General features: G+C 34.8%; 1 protein-coding gene and 1 long non-coding RNA gene across 2 annotated transcripts; both read right to left on the reverse strand.

The window, feature by feature from the left end:
• Positions 1–11,066: 11,066 nt before the first annotated feature.
• Positions 11,067–12,030, reverse strand: LOC132200443 (glutathione S-transferase-like). The gene is made up of 4 exons (XM_059625909.1): positions 11,836–12,030; positions 11,617–11,784; positions 11,422–11,564; positions 11,067–11,357 (listed from the first exon to the last, which is right to left on the reverse strand). Exons 1-4 carry the CDS (start codon positions 11,972–11,974, stop codon positions 11,187–11,189), a joined length of 621 nt encoding a protein of 206 aa, XP_059481892.1. The 5' UTR covers positions 11,975–12,030; the 3' UTR covers positions 11,067–11,186.
• A 4,506-nt stretch (positions 12,031–16,536) lies between these two features.
• On the reverse strand, positions 16,537–17,499 carry LOC132200784 (uncharacterized). The gene is made up of 3 exons (XR_009442193.1): positions 17,144–17,499; positions 16,945–17,041; positions 16,537–16,785 (listed from the first exon to the last, which is right to left on the reverse strand). It is a non-coding gene; the product is annotated as an uncharacterized LOC132200784 (long non-coding RNA).
• Positions 17,500–18,681: the final 1,182 nt, after the last annotated feature.

Here is an 18,681-nt window from a genome sequence, read left to right on the forward strand (position 1 = left end):
TAATTTTATATTTGTGTTTTATTTATGCGATCTACATCAAGCAGGAGCTACAACTTAATAAATTTTAATTAATTTTTTCTGATTTTTTTATAAAAATATTTAAAAATATTATTTAGTAACTTTTAATTAAAATATAAAATAAAATATATAAAAAATAATTTATATATTTGAATATAAAATCTAAATTAATATTATAAATGTAGCAAAATTTAAAATTAAATGTTTAAAATTAGAAAAATTAATAATATTATATTTATTTTATGCTTGTGTTTTCTTTTGTGCCAAAACCACGGTCCTAATTATTTCTCAATCAATTTCCTCATAACTCAATAGGTAGCTGGGCGTGTTCCTAAACCAGTCAAATGGTAATTAAATCGACGATGATGTATCAGCAGGCGAGCGAGCGAACCAAAAACTATTAGCAAAACCTGAGCCGCGGCCGATTCCGCAGAAATCCTGGCAGCGGCGAGCGCTAATTTGAAAATGACAGGCCTCAGCCGGCAAATTAGCATCTTCGCCAGCGCTTAAATCCCTCTTTCGCACGCGGAATGATTTAATTAGAAGCACACGGCGGCATTTTTGTGCTACCTGAGAAATCCGCGTCTGCAAAAGAAAAGAAGAAAAAAAATAGCGATTTAAGGTATTTTGCCTGCTGACGTTCAACGCAAGCTCGATCAGTCTTTGTCATGCCAGATAAAATGTCAACCGGGATATCGAATGAACACGACATTTTTTTTTCATGTGCGCCGAGCGTTTTTATTAATCAGAACACGGGTATATGTATGCTTGCTTGTGTGTTTATACCAGCAGCAGCGAAGAGGCTTTTTGCAGACGGATCGGCTCTCGGGTGTGTACATGAAATATCATATTGATGCATGCTCGGCGGCGGGTTATTCTTGTGTGCGACCGACATTAAAAAAATAAGTAAAAAAGTAACTCTCAGTGCGGTTAATGCATGCTGTAATTATGCCGCGAACAAGACCGCCTGCATTTTTATTGCTCGACTATACTGTACATACCTGCACGGACCCTCTCGCTTTAGCTGCTCTCGAATGTCGTCTCAATTAATCTCGATCCCCATCGACTCTCCTGATTAATAAGTTTCTCGTGAGAATTTGTGTCTGGAAGATACTGCCAACGTTTAATTGCATAAATTATATTTAATTATTGGTTTTCTTGTCAATGCAGACTGAAATTAACATTCTGCTTGGAAGTATATTAATTGTTTCCTCTCATTTTTAAATGATTACATTAAAATTAAATACCATACAAAAGGTACGGCCATTATGAATTATATTAAATTTGGTAGACAAAAAGAATTTAAAACAAATGGCATTTGGCCAGTAACAATATAATGATCATTACAAAATAAAATAAATAAAATCTTTTTATGGTAGAAAAATTACAAAATTTCTATTATCAAAATTAATTAACAAAATATTTTTGTTAAAAAGGTAGATTTTTAAATACACTTAATACATGTTGGCCAGGTTGGGCGTTGGTCTGGATTTTTTTCCACAGCCACGGGTTATAGCCAAGGTCTAAATCCTGAACCCAAATTTGAACGTCTCATAAAACTCAGAGCTATGGAATTATGGGAGAAAAATATATTTTTGAAAACGCGTAAGGTCCTTGAATATGGTTACGCTTGGAAGTTGCCCTGGCCTCTGCCAAAACATTGCAAAGTTAAAATAATTTTCCCTAACTTTTAGCGTTGAAATACCATTTTTGTATGAAACATATAGCAAATATTAACAGCTGACAATTTTAGATTTGAATGAAAGCTACAATAACAGAATATTAAATTAAACTCATAATAAAACTTTTCCCAATAATTATAGCTTAATACACTCAATACTATTGTGTTGCTAATTTTCTTAAAATCAATTGCTGAACATCGAGCTTTATCTAATGCTATTTTATTGTATTTATATCGCGAGAGCAGTGGAAATTATTACTATTTACAGCTAATAATAATGAACATTGATTTATTCATATCTAGAAATACTTTATTTCTAACTTATGAAATGACACATTCATCATAATACCAATTTGATATCTGTGCCTCTATATTAAAATCATTTTGAAGTATTCACTGAGAATTTAATGCCATCGATTTCTTTGCTCATTTTCTCGCGATGCGAACATTAAGTGCATCATTCAACCCGTAAAGCAAAGACTCTCAGGCGGAATGTGGGCTTGAATGTATTCAAACGAGCCGTTTATTTACGAGTGGGCATGCATCAGTGGTCACTCACACACGCATTTGTTCTCGCGCCGCGATTCACAGAGAGTAAGACGTCAAATTGCCTTATGAATATTTTTATGTGTTTATAAAATGGCCATCCGCTCGCCAGTCGGCCGGCCGAGCAGCATGGCAGTGTAATTTAATTCTGCATTATTTGCTACCTGACTCGAATGGATCGTTAGATGTAACTGTTCTGAGGTGCTTTAGTCGTTTCTCATAATATTTATAAACCATTGGCATGTGATTCTTGAATGAGGCAGTATTAAATTTATTATACTGCTTCCGGCAAAAAAGGTCAATTATTGTATTGCAATCCGAGTATTTTATTAAAATTAATTGCCTAATTCAATTTTGTTTTACTAAATATTCATTTTATTATATTTTTATTATCATTTTTAATTTTCATTAAGTACTGTAAATTATAAAATTAGACATTACACTATATTGCTTACGTTATTAAAAAATAAATAATATGATATTAATTTTTATAATACATTCAAACATCAGGTGAATTGAAGATCAATAATAAAATTTATTGCTTTTTTTATTTATTGCCAAGTAAAATTATTTGTAATCATGTTTGAAGATATTGAAGTTGTCGCGTACACAAATTAATTCTAATCATTTGGCTTGGCCAGGAATCTTTCGGGCGGTAATTTATGAACGCAAGATAAATGTTTGGGAGGGCGGTGGACGTGTGTATTATAGAGATTTCGACTGCCTGATAACCAGTGCGCGGTAGATAAATAATAATTGTGGGAGTGGCTGGCGTAATTTTGTCGCATGAATTAAGAGGTGCTGCAGGTAGGTGGACTTCGGCCTTAGCACTCTCCGATAACCTTTTCCGCCGAATTATATATATTTTCGCGTGGAGACGAGACTTTTTGTGTGTGCGAATTTATGCGCTGGCGGAACGCGACAAAAAGAGACGCCGAGTATATTAATTGTGTGTGCGAGACGGGATAAACCTCTGGGCAAATGCAGCAAAAGTCACGTCCAGACGGACCAAAGAGCACTTTTGAGCCGCGTGTCCTGTTTGATTTGTGACTTTGCACAATCGCCGATATGCTCAACGGGCTTCTATATTTTTCTATCGTGCTCAAAACCAAGACAAACAAAAATTTGGATTTCGCTGCTCTTTGCAATAATTTTATTGCTAGATTTTGCCACACGTGTAGCTGTAGCATCCTTTTGCTAAAATATTTATTCTCCTTCCAAAAAGGGGAAGCCTTTGCATATTTTTATTCATTTTTAATCATTTATCTTGGAGTTTCAGTAAAATAGTAAAATTGCAACATTGAAGTTTTGCATATTTCAAATTAATACAAATAATTAGAAATTTTCTATTTCATTTCGTTTGTTGCGTGTGGATAACTGTCTAATAAATGCTTATTATAATTATTTTAATTTTTTTCTCCAAATACCTTACATTATCACTCCGTCGAAAGAAATGTCTGCGTAAATTTAAACTGCCGTATTTTTACCATCAAATTTACTTACGATTGTGTTTATTAAGGTATCATTGGGCATTCCCTACCCAAATACATATGAGCACCTAGCACCTCAAATGAGCACCTCATATGAGCACCTCAAATGAGCTGCTCAAATGAGCTGCTCAAATGAGCTGCTCATATGAGCACCTCAAATGAGCTGCTTTTATTATTATATTTAATATTTATTATTATAAGTATTATATGATTACAATAAATGATGATAAAAATTTGATGATTATAAAGATACAATAAAAATAAAAATTATCCAATTAAAAAAAAGTAAGAGCTTATTTATTTATTTATTTTAATTTTTTTTATTTATTTTTTTTTCCATTCAGATACAATGAAATAACATTCACAACATCTTACATCAAGTCAAATGAAATTCTGCAAGCTCTATGGACACATGCCGATAATACACTTCGTCTTGGCCTGACCATAAAAATTTAAATAAAAAAAAAATTATTTCTAAAAAATTTAAAATAGTAGTTCAAATTCACAACGGGGGACATTCACTAGAAATGACCTCCCGGGCTATCCATGTTATAGCGAGACGTGGAGGATATCTTTAAAATGAATTTCCACTAATAATCTCTCCCGCAATTGAAATAACAAATATTTAATAATTAATGTAAAATTGTATGATTAAGAATTAATTTTAAAATCATGCTTAATGAAAAGAAATTTTGAGGTTTTAATCTCGTTGGTCCTTTCAGATTAATTCCTCTCCTCACGTTACACAAATACACAGTCTGATGGACTTTTATTAGAGCTCGACTGTTGCACGATTTCCAAGTTTCCGACCGGCGTTTGATGAGCGAAGAGCGTCTGGAGAGAGACAGCCCGAAGTGTGTGAGATACCGAAAGTCGATAAACAAAGAAAAACATTGTATAAAAGGCGCTCACCGAGAACAATGTAGATTTAATGGGGCCCCTCGCGCGGCACGGAATTTTTCTGACGAGAAGAGGAGCAGTGTAGGAGTGAGACCAGCTCGGCTGGGGCAATATATGGCATGGGCACATCACCAGCCGCAGCCACCCTCGGGGCAACTCTTCTAATAAAAATAATATACATATAGGCAAACGCGCCTTGATTTGGTCGGGCGGTTCTTGAAAGAACGATGACTTTTATAGATATCATCGACGGACTCCACTGACTGGGAAAGAAAAACGGGGTAAAAAAACTCGGTCTAATTATTCGCTGCCAGCGCGCGTGGATGCTGCGCCTAGACAAATTAACTGACGTCAGCCCGTCCGTTGAGACTCTAAATTATAAAGTATAAATATCCTAAAATGTTTAAATAAAAGAAGGCAATATTCATATATTAAATTAATCTTTAACGTTTATTATTTATTTAGAATGAGATTATTTTTACCCAAGAAAGAAATATGTTTTATATAAATTTTAATAAAATTATTGGTTAAATTATATTTTTTCTATCTTATTTAATACTTTAATTACTGATTGAGAACAGATGATCACCTGTTTAACAATTTGTTAAATATGTACTTGAGGACAAAATATATGATATTTATTTTTAAATTGACTGCCTAGAATCATTGCGTGTAGCATAATTTTGGTACAAAATCACTTCTTTTATTATTCTTTACCTATAATTCAAATATTGAGAGGAATTAGAAATCGATTTTTACCTAAAATCACCTACTTTTGGATTTTCACCCTTTATCATTTCAATTTGTTTGTATCTTCAATCACTAAAATCACTCATTTTTATCAGCAAAGCCTTTCAAAAATTCATCTGAAAAACCATAAAAACGACATATAATTTTGATCTAGAGAATTTCCAATGATCTATTTTCTTCCCTATTTTTTTTTTTTCACCCAAAATCACCCATATCAGTCCAAAAAATCATCTAAGTATTTGTCAGTAAAAATCACCTTTTTTCAAAACCTAGCCTCAATTTCAATAAAATTGTAAAAGAATGAGAAAATCCTCTCTCTTAACCTTTGTCAAAGAAAATTATACATAAATGCATATCAACTATTCAACTCCCTTTAAACATCATCTGAAAACTTCCATCACTGATTTCCTAATCCCTTTTGCGACTGGAGTTATGTCAATTGAGACTGCCCGTCTGACAAAAGGTACAATGCAATATTTTTCTTTGGGCGAGAGAGGATCAGGAGTTACGGGTCGGCGCTCGGATCTTAATACTCTTTAATGCGTCAATCATGCGGCTCCTCGAATCTTTCCGATTTAATTCCAGCGCCATGATTTCGTTCTCGCTATCACAATCGTGGGTCTGAATTCGAATCGGATTCTTTCGGTTAGACAAAAAGGTCAGAGTGACTGTGGGAAAAAATATCTTTTGCACATACGAGAATTGGCTGCTTGCTTTTGAATAAATTATCAATTTTCGGCCAATTATAGCGAAAAAAAAAACCATGAAACGTTTCCACCTCAATAGATCACCGTTTGGACGGCCGGTTTGAGTCTCGGAGAATATACCGTTAGATAAAAGTTTTAGGGATATATTTTATTATCTCGGGATAATAATCCGCGTTGTTAGGCACTCTCGTTCCGTTCGCGGTGTTGAAAATATCAAGGCAATTCATCAGAAATAAAAACTTTTCCCACCTCCATCGCTTTAATTGGCATATCTTTTTAGTGGCCCAGCCATAAAGCAAAGTTTTGCGCGCTCTCGCCCATTATCTGATGAGCGCATATTGTTTTAGAGGTTTTATTGCGCCCATAATAATTCCTTTTGATCTTCCTCTCTCCAGCCTCATTCGCAGAAATTAGAACTGACTGTGAAAGCCGTGTTTGCGCCGTTCCGGCCGAGCGACAAATTCGACGCGACACTCGAGGCTCTCGTCGGAATGTGTGTAATTGGAAATGGGTGAAATTAAAACAAAATTATCTGCAGTCGCCATCTATAACTACGCATTAGACGCGCAGGCTACTGGAAAAATTAGACTCGAGGTGCTCCACTTCTTCTAGAATAAAAAAAGAGATAAGAAAACGATGGGCCGAAAATTTGCATGAAAAGCGGGCGAGCGACGGGTCGGGCGGGGAGCAAGGGACTTGTAGAGACAAATCGCAAGTGAAAAGCCACTCATGCAAAAGAGTCTCTTCTCCGTTTCATCCAAAGGGCGAGTTGAACATGTTCTTGCTAATCGATGCTTATGTTAGCCACCTGATGCGATTATGTTTACATTTTGCCAGGCAGAAAATAAAATACGTATGGTGCTTTTTGTTTTCGGCAAAAACAAGACTTGCATCCGTTGCATAAGGGCAGTGCAGCATTAAAAATTAAATTATTTAAATGAAATTGTCACAGAAAACAATTTTTTTAAGACGGAAACTTTATTTTACATTAACAAAACTGACCCATGGGCAGGAGGTAACAACAAAAAGTAAACGAGCAAAGCAATTGATATTTTGTGTCCAGTTAAAATTTTGAAGAAGCACTGGTAATTAGTTCAAGAAATAATAAAAATAATAAAAAATAATTGAGGCAACCTGCTGTGCTTAGGAGTAAATCTCGTTGCCTACCTTTTTACTGCATAAAAAAGAAATTTTTCTAAAGTATTTCGATGTAAAAATTTCACGGTCAAACCAATTTTTTGCAATTAAGCATTTACAAAATAATTAAAAACAAATGAGCAAAAAGTTTGTCACAATTGCAATTACCTTTCAAAATTTGTTTTAATTTTTGATCATGTTCTTCTGTCAGTGAACAAAATCGGCAGAATCCTTTTATCACTGCCCCCGATCCAGCCGAAGAGGATCTCACGATCAAAAATGGCAAGTCAAGCGTCTCCGTTAATTACTCACTCTCGGCGAGCGCGCTCATTGCGGCGTAATTGACATTTTCGAGTGCCGGTGTCTTGCACATGTATTGGCGGTAATTGATGGACCTGCACGGAGGCGGCCGAAACGCACGGCCCCGGCATATACATACAACTACTTTAATATAATAGAGAAGTGCGCCGGCCGGGTGGAATGCCGTTCTCGATCTGCCGCACGCTCGCTTGACTCCTCTCTCGCTGTGACTGCTCCACGTAAATAATGCAGAATGCCACCAACCGCTCAATGACCGGCACGGCTATGTTTACAAGGACCACCTTGTTTAGTTTTTCACTGGACCCATCTGAGAAAAAAAATTTGAAAAGCTCAAAAGTGAAAAAATAAAACAATAAGTAAAATAAATTTGTTTTTGCAGAGAAAATTATATAATTACATATTGAAATGCAGAATGAGAATAAAAAATTAAGAATTTGCTTGATAAAAGCTTAAAAGCATAATAATATCTTTAAAGTTTTTATATGCGGTCATTTTAACCAAAATTCAAAAAATCTATCATTGTCCTTAATAAATTAAGCTCCTAATTAATTAATAATTTATTTCTTAATGAGATTTTACTACCGCACAATAGAATTAAATTTTTCCAATAATTTTAAGATCCATAAAATTAGATTATTTGGCAAATCACAGCATTGAAATGCAAAATTTGGGTACTTTTTAAGTTTAACTTGTTTTACGTTAAATTTAGTCATTATTAAAACATTTTTGTAATAAGAAGTTAATAATGAAATATACAACTATTCTAGCCAAGCATATAGTAAAGATATCTCTCTAATTAATTACAATGATTAATGATCAAGAAAAGTGGGTTTCGATTTCTGCCTCTCTCTCTCTTGTGTGCATTTAATTTGAATGTGTATTTGTTGGAGTTGCACTACATGAGCGCGCCAGCATTATTTCCAAAGATCTTAATCAAGACAACACACTGCGCACGAGATCTGCATCTCGCTCAACCTGACTCACTCCGCAGCTCAGTTTCTCATTAATGGCTAATTAGCCGTTAACAGCGAGGCGAACTCACACCTACCACAGTCCAAAGAATCCAACTGACAGTCCAGTTATTGCTTTCGAGCAAAGGCGAGCGCGTGCGTCTCTTTTGTAGATATGAAATTTCATAACGCGCTGTTTAAACAGGAAAATAATAAAGCTCGATTCATAAAATCACTCGTAAAATCGCGAGCCTATGATAATCAATTCTGTGTTTTATTCGCCCCTTGGCAGATACATTGTCGTAAAGTATGGAGATTTCTCTATTTATTTGCGTCTATACTTGTAGGAAAATGTTGTGACTTTTAAACGTAATGCTTAAATAAGCAAATTTATGAGCTGTGCTTATGGAAATTTACATAGTGATTTTCACATTCCACGATCATAAACGGACACGATAAAAACAATAAAAACAAAAATATGTACAAGAACATCAATAAATTTGTAACAATAAAAATATTAATAATATTTATCTTTTTTTTTCATTTTTCGTGGAAATTCTTTTATTTGATGTGAAAATTATGTTATGTTGTGAACAACTTAAAGAAAAATCATTGTGTCTCGATTCTGCGTCCTCCATATATTTTCAAGAAACTATATACAAATCACTTCAGAATCAGATTTAGGCAATATTTTAGCACCGATGGCATGCGGGTTGCATTTGAGGAAATATGAAAATAAAATAAAATATATTACATACGAGTTTTCCTTTTAGTACACCAAAAAATTAGTTTAAAATTAAACTTAATTTAGTACAAGCTAAAGTCCAGCAAAAGCTTGAGGTTAATTTTCCAGAAAATAGTATATCCTTACAATATAGAAGGCTCTATACAAAATAAAACTCCCTCACAATATTGCAAGAGAAAAATTATTAGAGCTGTTCTCTGGAGAGGGCATGGGCGCCGGTGAACTGCTCCATAATCTTTCATCATAAACCTGGTCAGCGCTCCTGCGGCCGCACCACTTAAAAGTTCAAAGTGCAATTGTCCCTGTGTGTGCGATTGTTTTTCTGGCGCATGCACATCCACATCGGCCATCACTAACCTCGGTCAACAAACGCCAATTAAAATTCCAGCAGCGCGGTGCTGCCGGCACAAAAAGCGCGATGATTTATCAGCGCTCATAATGAAGGCGATAATGATTCGAATTAATCCGCCGGCCAGTGACGTCACAAGTGCAACTTGCACGAAATTCGTGCACTCTCGGTGCCGAGTAAACAAAAACACACACACACAGCTCGTTATATCTGCTGCAGAGAAAGAGCTGCGAACGAGGCCGAGCCAGCACCTTTCTTCTCTCCCAGGATTTATTTAGATTTAATAGTGCTCACGGGAGAGGAATCTGCATGAGGTGTTTGTTATCTTTGTGTAATAAAAAGCATGTCATCTCGTGGCCGCTCCAACGGCCAATTAAATTAGCGCAGAATGTCGTGTCTCCGTTAAATGGTTTATATATTTAAGGCGTTTTCTCAAGTAGTATGTGTTCTACTCTCAGCACTGCATCATAAAACTCATTAATTAATTGCTAAGACATTGTTTCGCAAGAATTATAAACTCATTTTAAACAAACCGATTGTGAAATCGCTCTGATCAACTCATTTTTATACAACTCGTACAGAATTTCCAAGGTTCATTTTAAAATGTGAATTGAGAAAAGTAATTCATTCCATGATATTTCGCTAAATAAATCCGTGCACGTGTATTACTTATTGTTTTGAATTTATTTGAGTCTTTTGCATTTTTATAATTAAAAATAATAAATCTGTTAATAAAGATTTATGACTTACGTGGGACTGATGCTGTAATTGTATAATAAGGCTGGAAATTAAATTTGTTGCACATTGTAAACGTGCTAAATGCATTGCTTGGAAGAGCGTATGGTAAGTTTATGGAGATGGATTTGGAGGATAGGGGCGCGTGAACATGTTTTGTGCAGGAATCGAAGAGACCAATTAGCGTGGGCTTTTTTATTGTGCGCGAGTTTTCAGAGCGGGAGGGACGCACGGAGGCGGCTGAATATAATTACCCAACGGCGGCTTTTATAGAAACTGCATTCATAACAGCAAACTGGTATTGTGTCAAGAGTGTCAACTATGCAAACCAATATAATTATTTACACACTTCTTGATCATTTTTTTTCCTATAGAATATATACAATAAATTAAAAAATAATCCCTGATGCAAGCAAAACAATCATGTTATTTTAATTTAAAAAATTATTTTTTCAATAAACTTAAAATTATTTTAATTTAATAAAAATTTACCACGCTCTATGAAAATTAGTTTAATATCTATTAGTTCTCCGAGACCTTCAGAACTCTGATAATTATTTTACCAATCTAGATCTTGAAGAAATTGATAAGAAATGCTTTTAGTTTAAGCACAGTGCTAATACAGATAATGATCAGTCAAGTACTCACTTAAATCTTAAATCTGACTCTAAATTTAAAAATGACTTGACTTTAGTAAAGCCAAAATTAAATTTTCTTTTAGATTTTATTTTCATATCCATCTTCTAAGCTATTTTATTGAATGGATTTATTTTGCACATTTGTCCTTAATAAAAAAATGAAAAAATCTTACAATTTTTACATTAAACTTTATGCTATCATTGAATAAAGTTGCACAATTAAAATGCTTCATTTGGCCTGTTTGCCAAATACTTGCTGATTGCTGGCAAAGCATCGACCTTAGCCTTCAGGGCTTTGATTTTGGGGGCCTCTGCAAAAATATCTTCACCTCCTGTCATGTGGATAAGGTAGGGAATAATTGCTGCAAGCTTAATATCGGCCCAAGACAACTGCATCGGATTTTAAATTTCAGATAATTATCTATTTAAAAACAAAGTTAATTTGTTCCCTCACCTTCTCATCCTTCAAAAAGTGGCCCCCATTTTTGGCGAGGAATCCTTCGAGCTTGTCAACAAAATATTTTGCCTTGGTCAAAGCCTCGTCTCGTTTCTGCTTCTTTACCTCCTCATTTTTTTCATAAGCAAACGGGGCAAGAGCTGGGATTTTTTTTTAATAATTTAATTTTTATTAAATGTCGTAAAAAATTACCCATTCTCAAATCGGTAATGGTGTCAGCAGCAAGATCACAAGTCACCCTGTCCCATTCATCATCACCTACCAGGTTGAATCTATTTCCAAGAAAGCGGGCAATTGAAACCGCGTGGAAAAGTTTTTTGCCTTCAATTTCGAGAACGGGAAGTTGACCCAATGGAAGTTCTAAAAATTTTCTCGTCTAGATAATAAATTTTTCTTCCTTATTTTACTAACTGTCTTTCATTTTGGCAAATTCGTCCATATTTGTAGAGACGCGAAAATCTTCAAATTCAACGCCACCGTAAGAAAGCAAGTATCTTATGTGCTCTCCAATGCCAGTTGCTTTGAAGTAGGTGAGCTTGACAGGAGCCATTGTAAAATACGTTTGCTTCCCTCAGAAGATCGAATTAACAAAGAGAACATTTTTGGTTGAGGACACAAATTTATAATGCACTCACTAGCACTCTACCCTCAAAACTGTTGAGATAAAGACAAGCAGGTGCTCTTTATAAATTTAAAGATTAGTCAAGATAAAAAGTACTTAAATTATATTTCAACTAAAACTGCAATATCTCTTTTAATTACGCGTATTACTGTTCACAAATACAGCGGATGGTTGCTTAAATTAAATATATTACAATTTATATGTGACAATAATAATAAATAAAAATATTTTTAATTCAGTTCATTTGACTGAGGCTGAAAGCTGAAAGGGAGCTGCGGACTCTCATTGGTAAGCGGTTACTTCAAAAATGTGAAAAGCATGTTGGTCGCTGGCAGGTAAATTTAATTTCAAGGATATCGATGTCAGCGGCATGACTGTCGCACAATAAATTGAATGCATCTGGCGGGCATTCCGAAAGATCATCCAGCAACAATCAATGTGTGTGTACGAATTAAATAACCAGGATAAAGGGTCACAAATTTCATGACAAAGAGGCACGCCGCGGCAAAATCCTATTGATTCGCATTCCGCTTAGAGAAGTCGGCGAACATAATGTATGATAGTAATGAGAGACGACAATGAAAAATAATTGGCGGACATTGAAATAAACGCGCGCTGAATGGCTCGGACCGGAGGTTTCAAGAATTTGCAGATCATGCACCAAAATATTAGACTGGGCTGCAGAAAATTTGCCGGTTCATTCATTTTAAACAGTCTTTAAGTTTCAATGTTCCTTTTTTACAGAATGCGTGCTTGGACTTTTTGTCGACATATTGATTATTTGCACCACCCATTTAAAGCAAAGGTCCCGTTTTCTCAAACTGGAGTTGAAGCAACGCTGCAGTGCGCGGTGTCGGTAAGGTGATTAGATTCCACCGACCCCTGCGACGAATTTGAGCAAAAAGCAGCGCATAGCAGGTAGTTTATCTAAATTTATCAAAGCATTTCTATTGTTCGTTAATCACCGAACAATGGCGGTATTGTTGGCTTGCTTTCCTCAACCAGTCGTGACCCTCCGTCTTGTCCATGTGCGAGTCTATTTATTTATTTAGAGGTGCGCGCAAGCTGTGTGTGTGTATGAAGGGATAGCCGGTCGGGGACATCTTGCTGCGATGGACAAGCGCAATTTATCATCCTTCGACTTGGCCGCCCAATCCCTCGGGGAACACCAGCACATGTCTTACAGTTAGTAAATATTTATTTTTTATTAAATTTTCAAATTATTAGGAATCATATATAAATTTTCCAAATTTTCATTTAAAAAATATTTATTCAGGCCAGAATTTAAATATTTTCATATACTTTTTTTCACTTTCCAAACTTTTAATTTATATTTAATAGGACAGTTAAAATTTTAATATTCTTAAATTTAATTCAAAACATTTTCATTCTATCTTTTGATTTTTTTTATAAAGCAATGCAAACAGTTCTTATTCATGCAATGATAATCCAAATAATTTATGCTTCTGATTTAAGGATATTTTTAGATATGAGGTCAAAATTTTGAAATAATAAAGCAGAGGGATAGAGAAAAAGATAGCACTGTCATTTGTGATTAATTAGATATAAATATAACAATGATAACTTTCTTCAATATAGGACAAAAAGCGTTCTCAAAATTGTGCTTTTTAGTATAAAACCCTTACATATCGGTTGCATTAAATTAATATTTATGGTTTTTTTTATAGACAATTGAAAATTGTTGTCATCTTTTTTAAGACGATAATAATTTTTTTTATTTGAACATACAAAAAAATAGACTGAGACCTCGTATCCATTGTGGAAGTTCCCTCTGGCTGAAAAAAAGTCGGTGCGGAGGTAGTTCTGTCGGGCCTCTCATTAAATGCACACAGTCATGCTAAAGCCTGGCTAAAACAAATAAATCCGCTCTCATTATTTCAGTCTTTGATATCGCGCGTTCAGATCCCCGCGAGTCATGCAAATGATACAATATAATACTCTGGACGCTCCAAATGACCAAGCAGGACTAGTTGCTTTGATAAGGGCTAGAAGATGCCATTGTCTCTTTTTACCTTGTTCTTTGTCTCGTAATTGAAAGGTCAGCGTTAGAAATACCACCGCTTGGAAATATTTATTCAATCAAGATCATGCTCATTAAAATTTATTTGTAATTATAATTTGTTTTTGAACGATGCAAAATTGGCTTTTTTATTTAATTTTTTATAAACGCTGATTGTGAGCGTCAGTGATGAATGAAATTTGCAAACATTCCGCCCGTTTTTCTATTTGCAAGCGAGTCGTGGGTAAGTAAGTGCTGGGTAGAAAACGAGCTATGGGTATGATTGATGTCAGAGGCGGTTGCTGATAAGCGTAGCCGCGCCGTTCGAGAGCAGCGTAATGATGGTGACTGTCGGCAAAGAGAGCAGCTTCCATCAAAGGGTTCATCGGCCCTCGGCAGGCGCAAGGAACGCTTCACGTCCTCCATTGTCCCGCGAGCACTCCTCCAAAGTAATTCATCAGCTTCATCACACATGAAAATCACTCAAATAACAAACGGCCGGTCGTGCGCTCTCGCGGGGTCTCTCAAATATTCGCGCTTGAGTGGAAAAAGGATAATATGCAACAAGACCTGATTACATTTTATAGTATGGCTGGCAATGAGTTCAAAATGCTCTTTACAATGGGATTTTAGTCTCAAAAAGAGATATGAAATCGGTTAACCCTCTAATGAAAAAAATACAGACTTTTAAGAACTAAAATTATTTTTTAAATTATGCATGCAACAAAGTTCATATTTTAGAAAAATTTTAATTTGAACCTGACATCAAATTTTATTTTAAACTCAAGTGATTATGATTTTGATCAAATTAATTATTTGACTATTTGCCATTAAGAAGTCTCAACTTTCAATGAACATATCTAATACAATTCTGTTAACTCTGAATAACTGTGATTTGTTAGGAGAACAAAAGCTTTTTATTTTATTTGCCTATACTTGGAAAAGTTTTTTATAACAACAATTTTGTAAAACCAGTCTTTGAATTTGTGTAGCAGTTGTTTTTATTGTAAATTTTAAACGATTTTAATTTAAATTACAGAAATTAGATTATAAACATTTTAAAAATAACATTTCTTACCTTTAAACAATGTTTTTGAATTTTATGAAGTCAAGAAAGAATGTTTATTAATCCAATTTTTTTTCTATAACAATTAAACCAGCCCATTGAAGCGCTAATTGGAGTAAATTTTCCACAATCTTAAATTCTTACAGAGGTTGATTGTTGCATTTTTTTTTTTTTTTGCGAAATATTTGTTCAAGAGACAGCAATTTACATTTGCAATGATAAAATTCACTCTCAAAAGTACAGCTCATAATAATTTCAGAAAGTAATAATTTCCAATGCTTTATGGCAGAGCTCAAAATTTCTTGAACCTCTAAATCATATCCAAAGTTATAATAATATAGCAACAAAATATATGCGGAGTAACTTGAATGGCCGATCCTCTGCACGTTGTTTTTTGGAAGGGCGCGGGTGTGGGCCCCAATAAAACGAGCAATTTATCTAATCACACGAGCGCGACCGAGGCGTCGCATAAATAACCAAAGTTACACAAAGAGCAAAGCACTTGTTGCTCGGCGCGTCACTCTCCGCGCGGCCGAATATGTATTCATAATTTAGAATATGAGCGTGAAGTGCTGCGCGACAAGAGGATAATATTTTAAGCAGCACTCCATGCACCGAGCGCGCCCACCCCTAATCCGGCCCACACTTTGAACAAACAGCCGAAATAAAGGGCAGTGACAAATCGCCCGGGCTCTTCGCCCGTTCCATTTTTCATCCGCGAGCACATGAAGGCAAAATTCTTGTCGGTGCAAACACGGGCCATCGTGATTGCCGGAGACAGTAACGGGGTTCGCGCCGTTCTCAAGCTGGGAATATAGCATTCGATATGGCATATAATAGAGTGGGAATGATGTCTGACTGCAAACGTCCATTATTGTTGTATTGGCGATTCGCGAGAGTCATTTCTCGAGTTCTATTTTTGGCGACGCCGACAATGACAGCGCCGTCCGAGAATTGAATGGAAAAGTACAAAGCGCAAAAATGCATTCAACGCCATATCTCGAGATATATACAATTCTGCTTACATTTCTCACGACAAAAGCTATAAATACTTTATGTATTTTTACAAATTTTCAGTAAGAAATTAATTTCAATAAAGGAAATACTGAAAATAATAGATAATGATAACACGGATGTTTAAAAATGGTATGATTCTGCTTGTTGAATATGTCAAATTTAGTACAATAAATTTAAGCAACGAGGCAGAAAAGTCTCTTGATAATTTTTAAATATTTCCCAGTTGTTCCTTTTTTACTAAGATTAGTAAAAACACATTACAAACAATTTACTAACGCTTTGTAGCAAAATGGATTACAACGTTAGTAATTCCATTTTACTAACATTAGTAATTTCCATTTACAAAGAACTTACTTACATTTTACTAACCTGTTTGTCAGTCTTAGTAATTTAAATTTACTATCATTTTACTATGGTACTGGAAAGCTTTAACTAAAATAATATTGATTCAATTTTAATTGATCTCATAGATCCTTTTATTTAAAAATTTTCAATTCGGTATCACATTTTTTTTTTAAATACAACACAATTACAGTATAGAAATCATAAATAAGGATAATAATTGCACTGCGTGGATCTGCGTGGAACTATCTTCTCCCTCAAAGCAAATTGTTCTAACTTGGCAGGTCACGATGTCTGAAAAAAAAAATACAAAAAAATATATTATTATACACCAGATTGAATTAAATATTAAAATTGAAAAAAAAAATTATAATTATCATTCACGTGTATGTACTCTAATTTAATTGGAATTTAATGATTGTATTATTAAATATACAAAAACAAATTAACTACCTGTAATAGTCCGTAGCTTACAATCAGAGGAGGTTGAACGGAGTTTCCATTATAGATGATCTTATAGAAAGTCTCTCGATCGAGGAATTGACTTGAACTGAAAATTTTAAAACACAATTTAATATTTTTTGGGTAGATTAATATTTTCAGATAACAATTTAGTGTATCACTGGATCTAAATTATTTAAATAGAGCTTACCTTAAATAATTTCAAAAAATCAGTCCGCGAGCGCAGAGATGACGCGAGTGGAAAACAAGTCGGCTGTCGCTATCGCCTTTTGCTACGACGGGGCCCGATGATGATGGAGGTGCGCTCTAGCAGGGCAGACGCCGGCGTATTTTTTTACTCGTCTTGAGCTAGCTTTTGGCCGAAAACGGATGCAAAGCAGTTCATCGTCTTATGGAAATTTTCTTGCACATCGCACGTTGTATTAAAATGACCATCCGCGTTTAATTCACCGCACAAAAGAAGAAAAATAACACTGGCTGCGGCCATAACACACCCACTCTGCACACTTATCAAAAATGTGCTCTAAAAGTTCGTTGGGCGCTCAGGTGGAGAGCAGCGCCGATCTTGTGCGGGGGCGGACAACCAAATGTCCTTAGTAAACTCAAATTACAAAAAATTTACAAACAATTTTACTAAGAGATTTTAGTAATGTGTTTGTAAACACTTTTTACTATCCTTAGTAAAATGTTTAGTAATTCTTTAGTAAGTTTTGTAAAATTTTACTTACCGGGCCACGAATTACTATCATTTTACTATGTTAGTCATATGTAAGTAAAGTTGGAACAACTGGGTTATGTATTTAATCTTTTAAAATGCAAGTGTACCTTGTAAGTTTTATTCAAAAACAAGACATAATATATAATATAAGTAATAAAACTCTGTAACTAATTTCATTTTATTACATTAAATAATTTTATATATTATATTATTTGGTTTTGATTCATGTAAAGTTATTTATAGAGTTTTATTTGCAAAAAATCTAGATTTACATAATATTTTAAAGTACTTTATTTTGAAAATATTAAGATATTTAATATAAAAAATTCAAAACAAAATTTTCAGCAGCTATTGATAAATTCTACCATCTTTGTGTTGCTTTTTGCAGCAATCCCATCGCATTTAATAAATATGTATCTTCAAACTATTTATAATTTCAATTAATAACTATCAATATGATTCTATGTACTTTATGCTATTGCATTTTACTCATCTGATTTAAAATATGGTTATCTTTCAAAAAATGTGCATTTTCTACACTTCCCTGGCCTGGTGCTCTTTTTTACTAACTTTGTTCAAACAAAACAGCGCTAGAGACAGAGAAAGAGGACAAAAGGCACCTGCCATCCTCGTCAGCTCAAAATATTTTATTCCATTCTAATACGTGTTTACTCTTCGGACCTGCCACGCAACGAACGAGATAGAGAGAGTGAGGAGCACCGGGCGAGAAGAAATAATATTGACACAAAGGTGTGAGCACCATTCCTCTTTTTTGCTCCGCTCTCTTGTGCATATGCGAGAATTGTTGTTAAGGCAGAGAGGAGCGGCAATAAAATTCATATTGTGCACGCCGACTTGTAATAGAGAGCGTTGTGATTTTTTCCTATTTTTTATTATCCCAGCGCAAAAGACACTTCTTGAATGATGTCGGCGTAGAAGGACGGTTAAGTGCGTTTGCCACCCACCTTCCTCGAAAGTGATTTCATTCCAGGCGGGTAATTACTATCGAC

The sequence above is a fragment of the Neocloeon triangulifer genome, unplaced genomic scaffold (genome assembly GCF_031216515.1).
Source record: "Neocloeon triangulifer isolate White Clay Creek 2 clone unplaced genomic scaffold, ASM3121651v1 ptg000014l, whole genome shotgun sequence".
NCBI lineage: Eukaryota > Metazoa > Arthropoda > Insecta > Ephemeroptera > Baetidae > Neocloeon > Neocloeon triangulifer.

Coding starts and splice junctions, on each gene's coding strand:
- LOC132200443 (XM_059625909.1), bottom strand. CDS start 11,974: ATGGCTCCTGTCAAGCTCACCTACTTCAAAGCAACTGGCATTGGAGAG. Junction 11,565..11,616: donor CATTACCGATTTGAGAATGG/GTAATTTTTTAC, acceptor AAAAAATCCCAG/CTCTTGCCCCGTTTGCTTAT. Junction 11,358..11,421: donor ACTTTTTGAAGGATGAGAAG/GTGAGGGAACAA, acceptor AATCCGATGCAG/TTGTCTTGGGCCGATATTAA.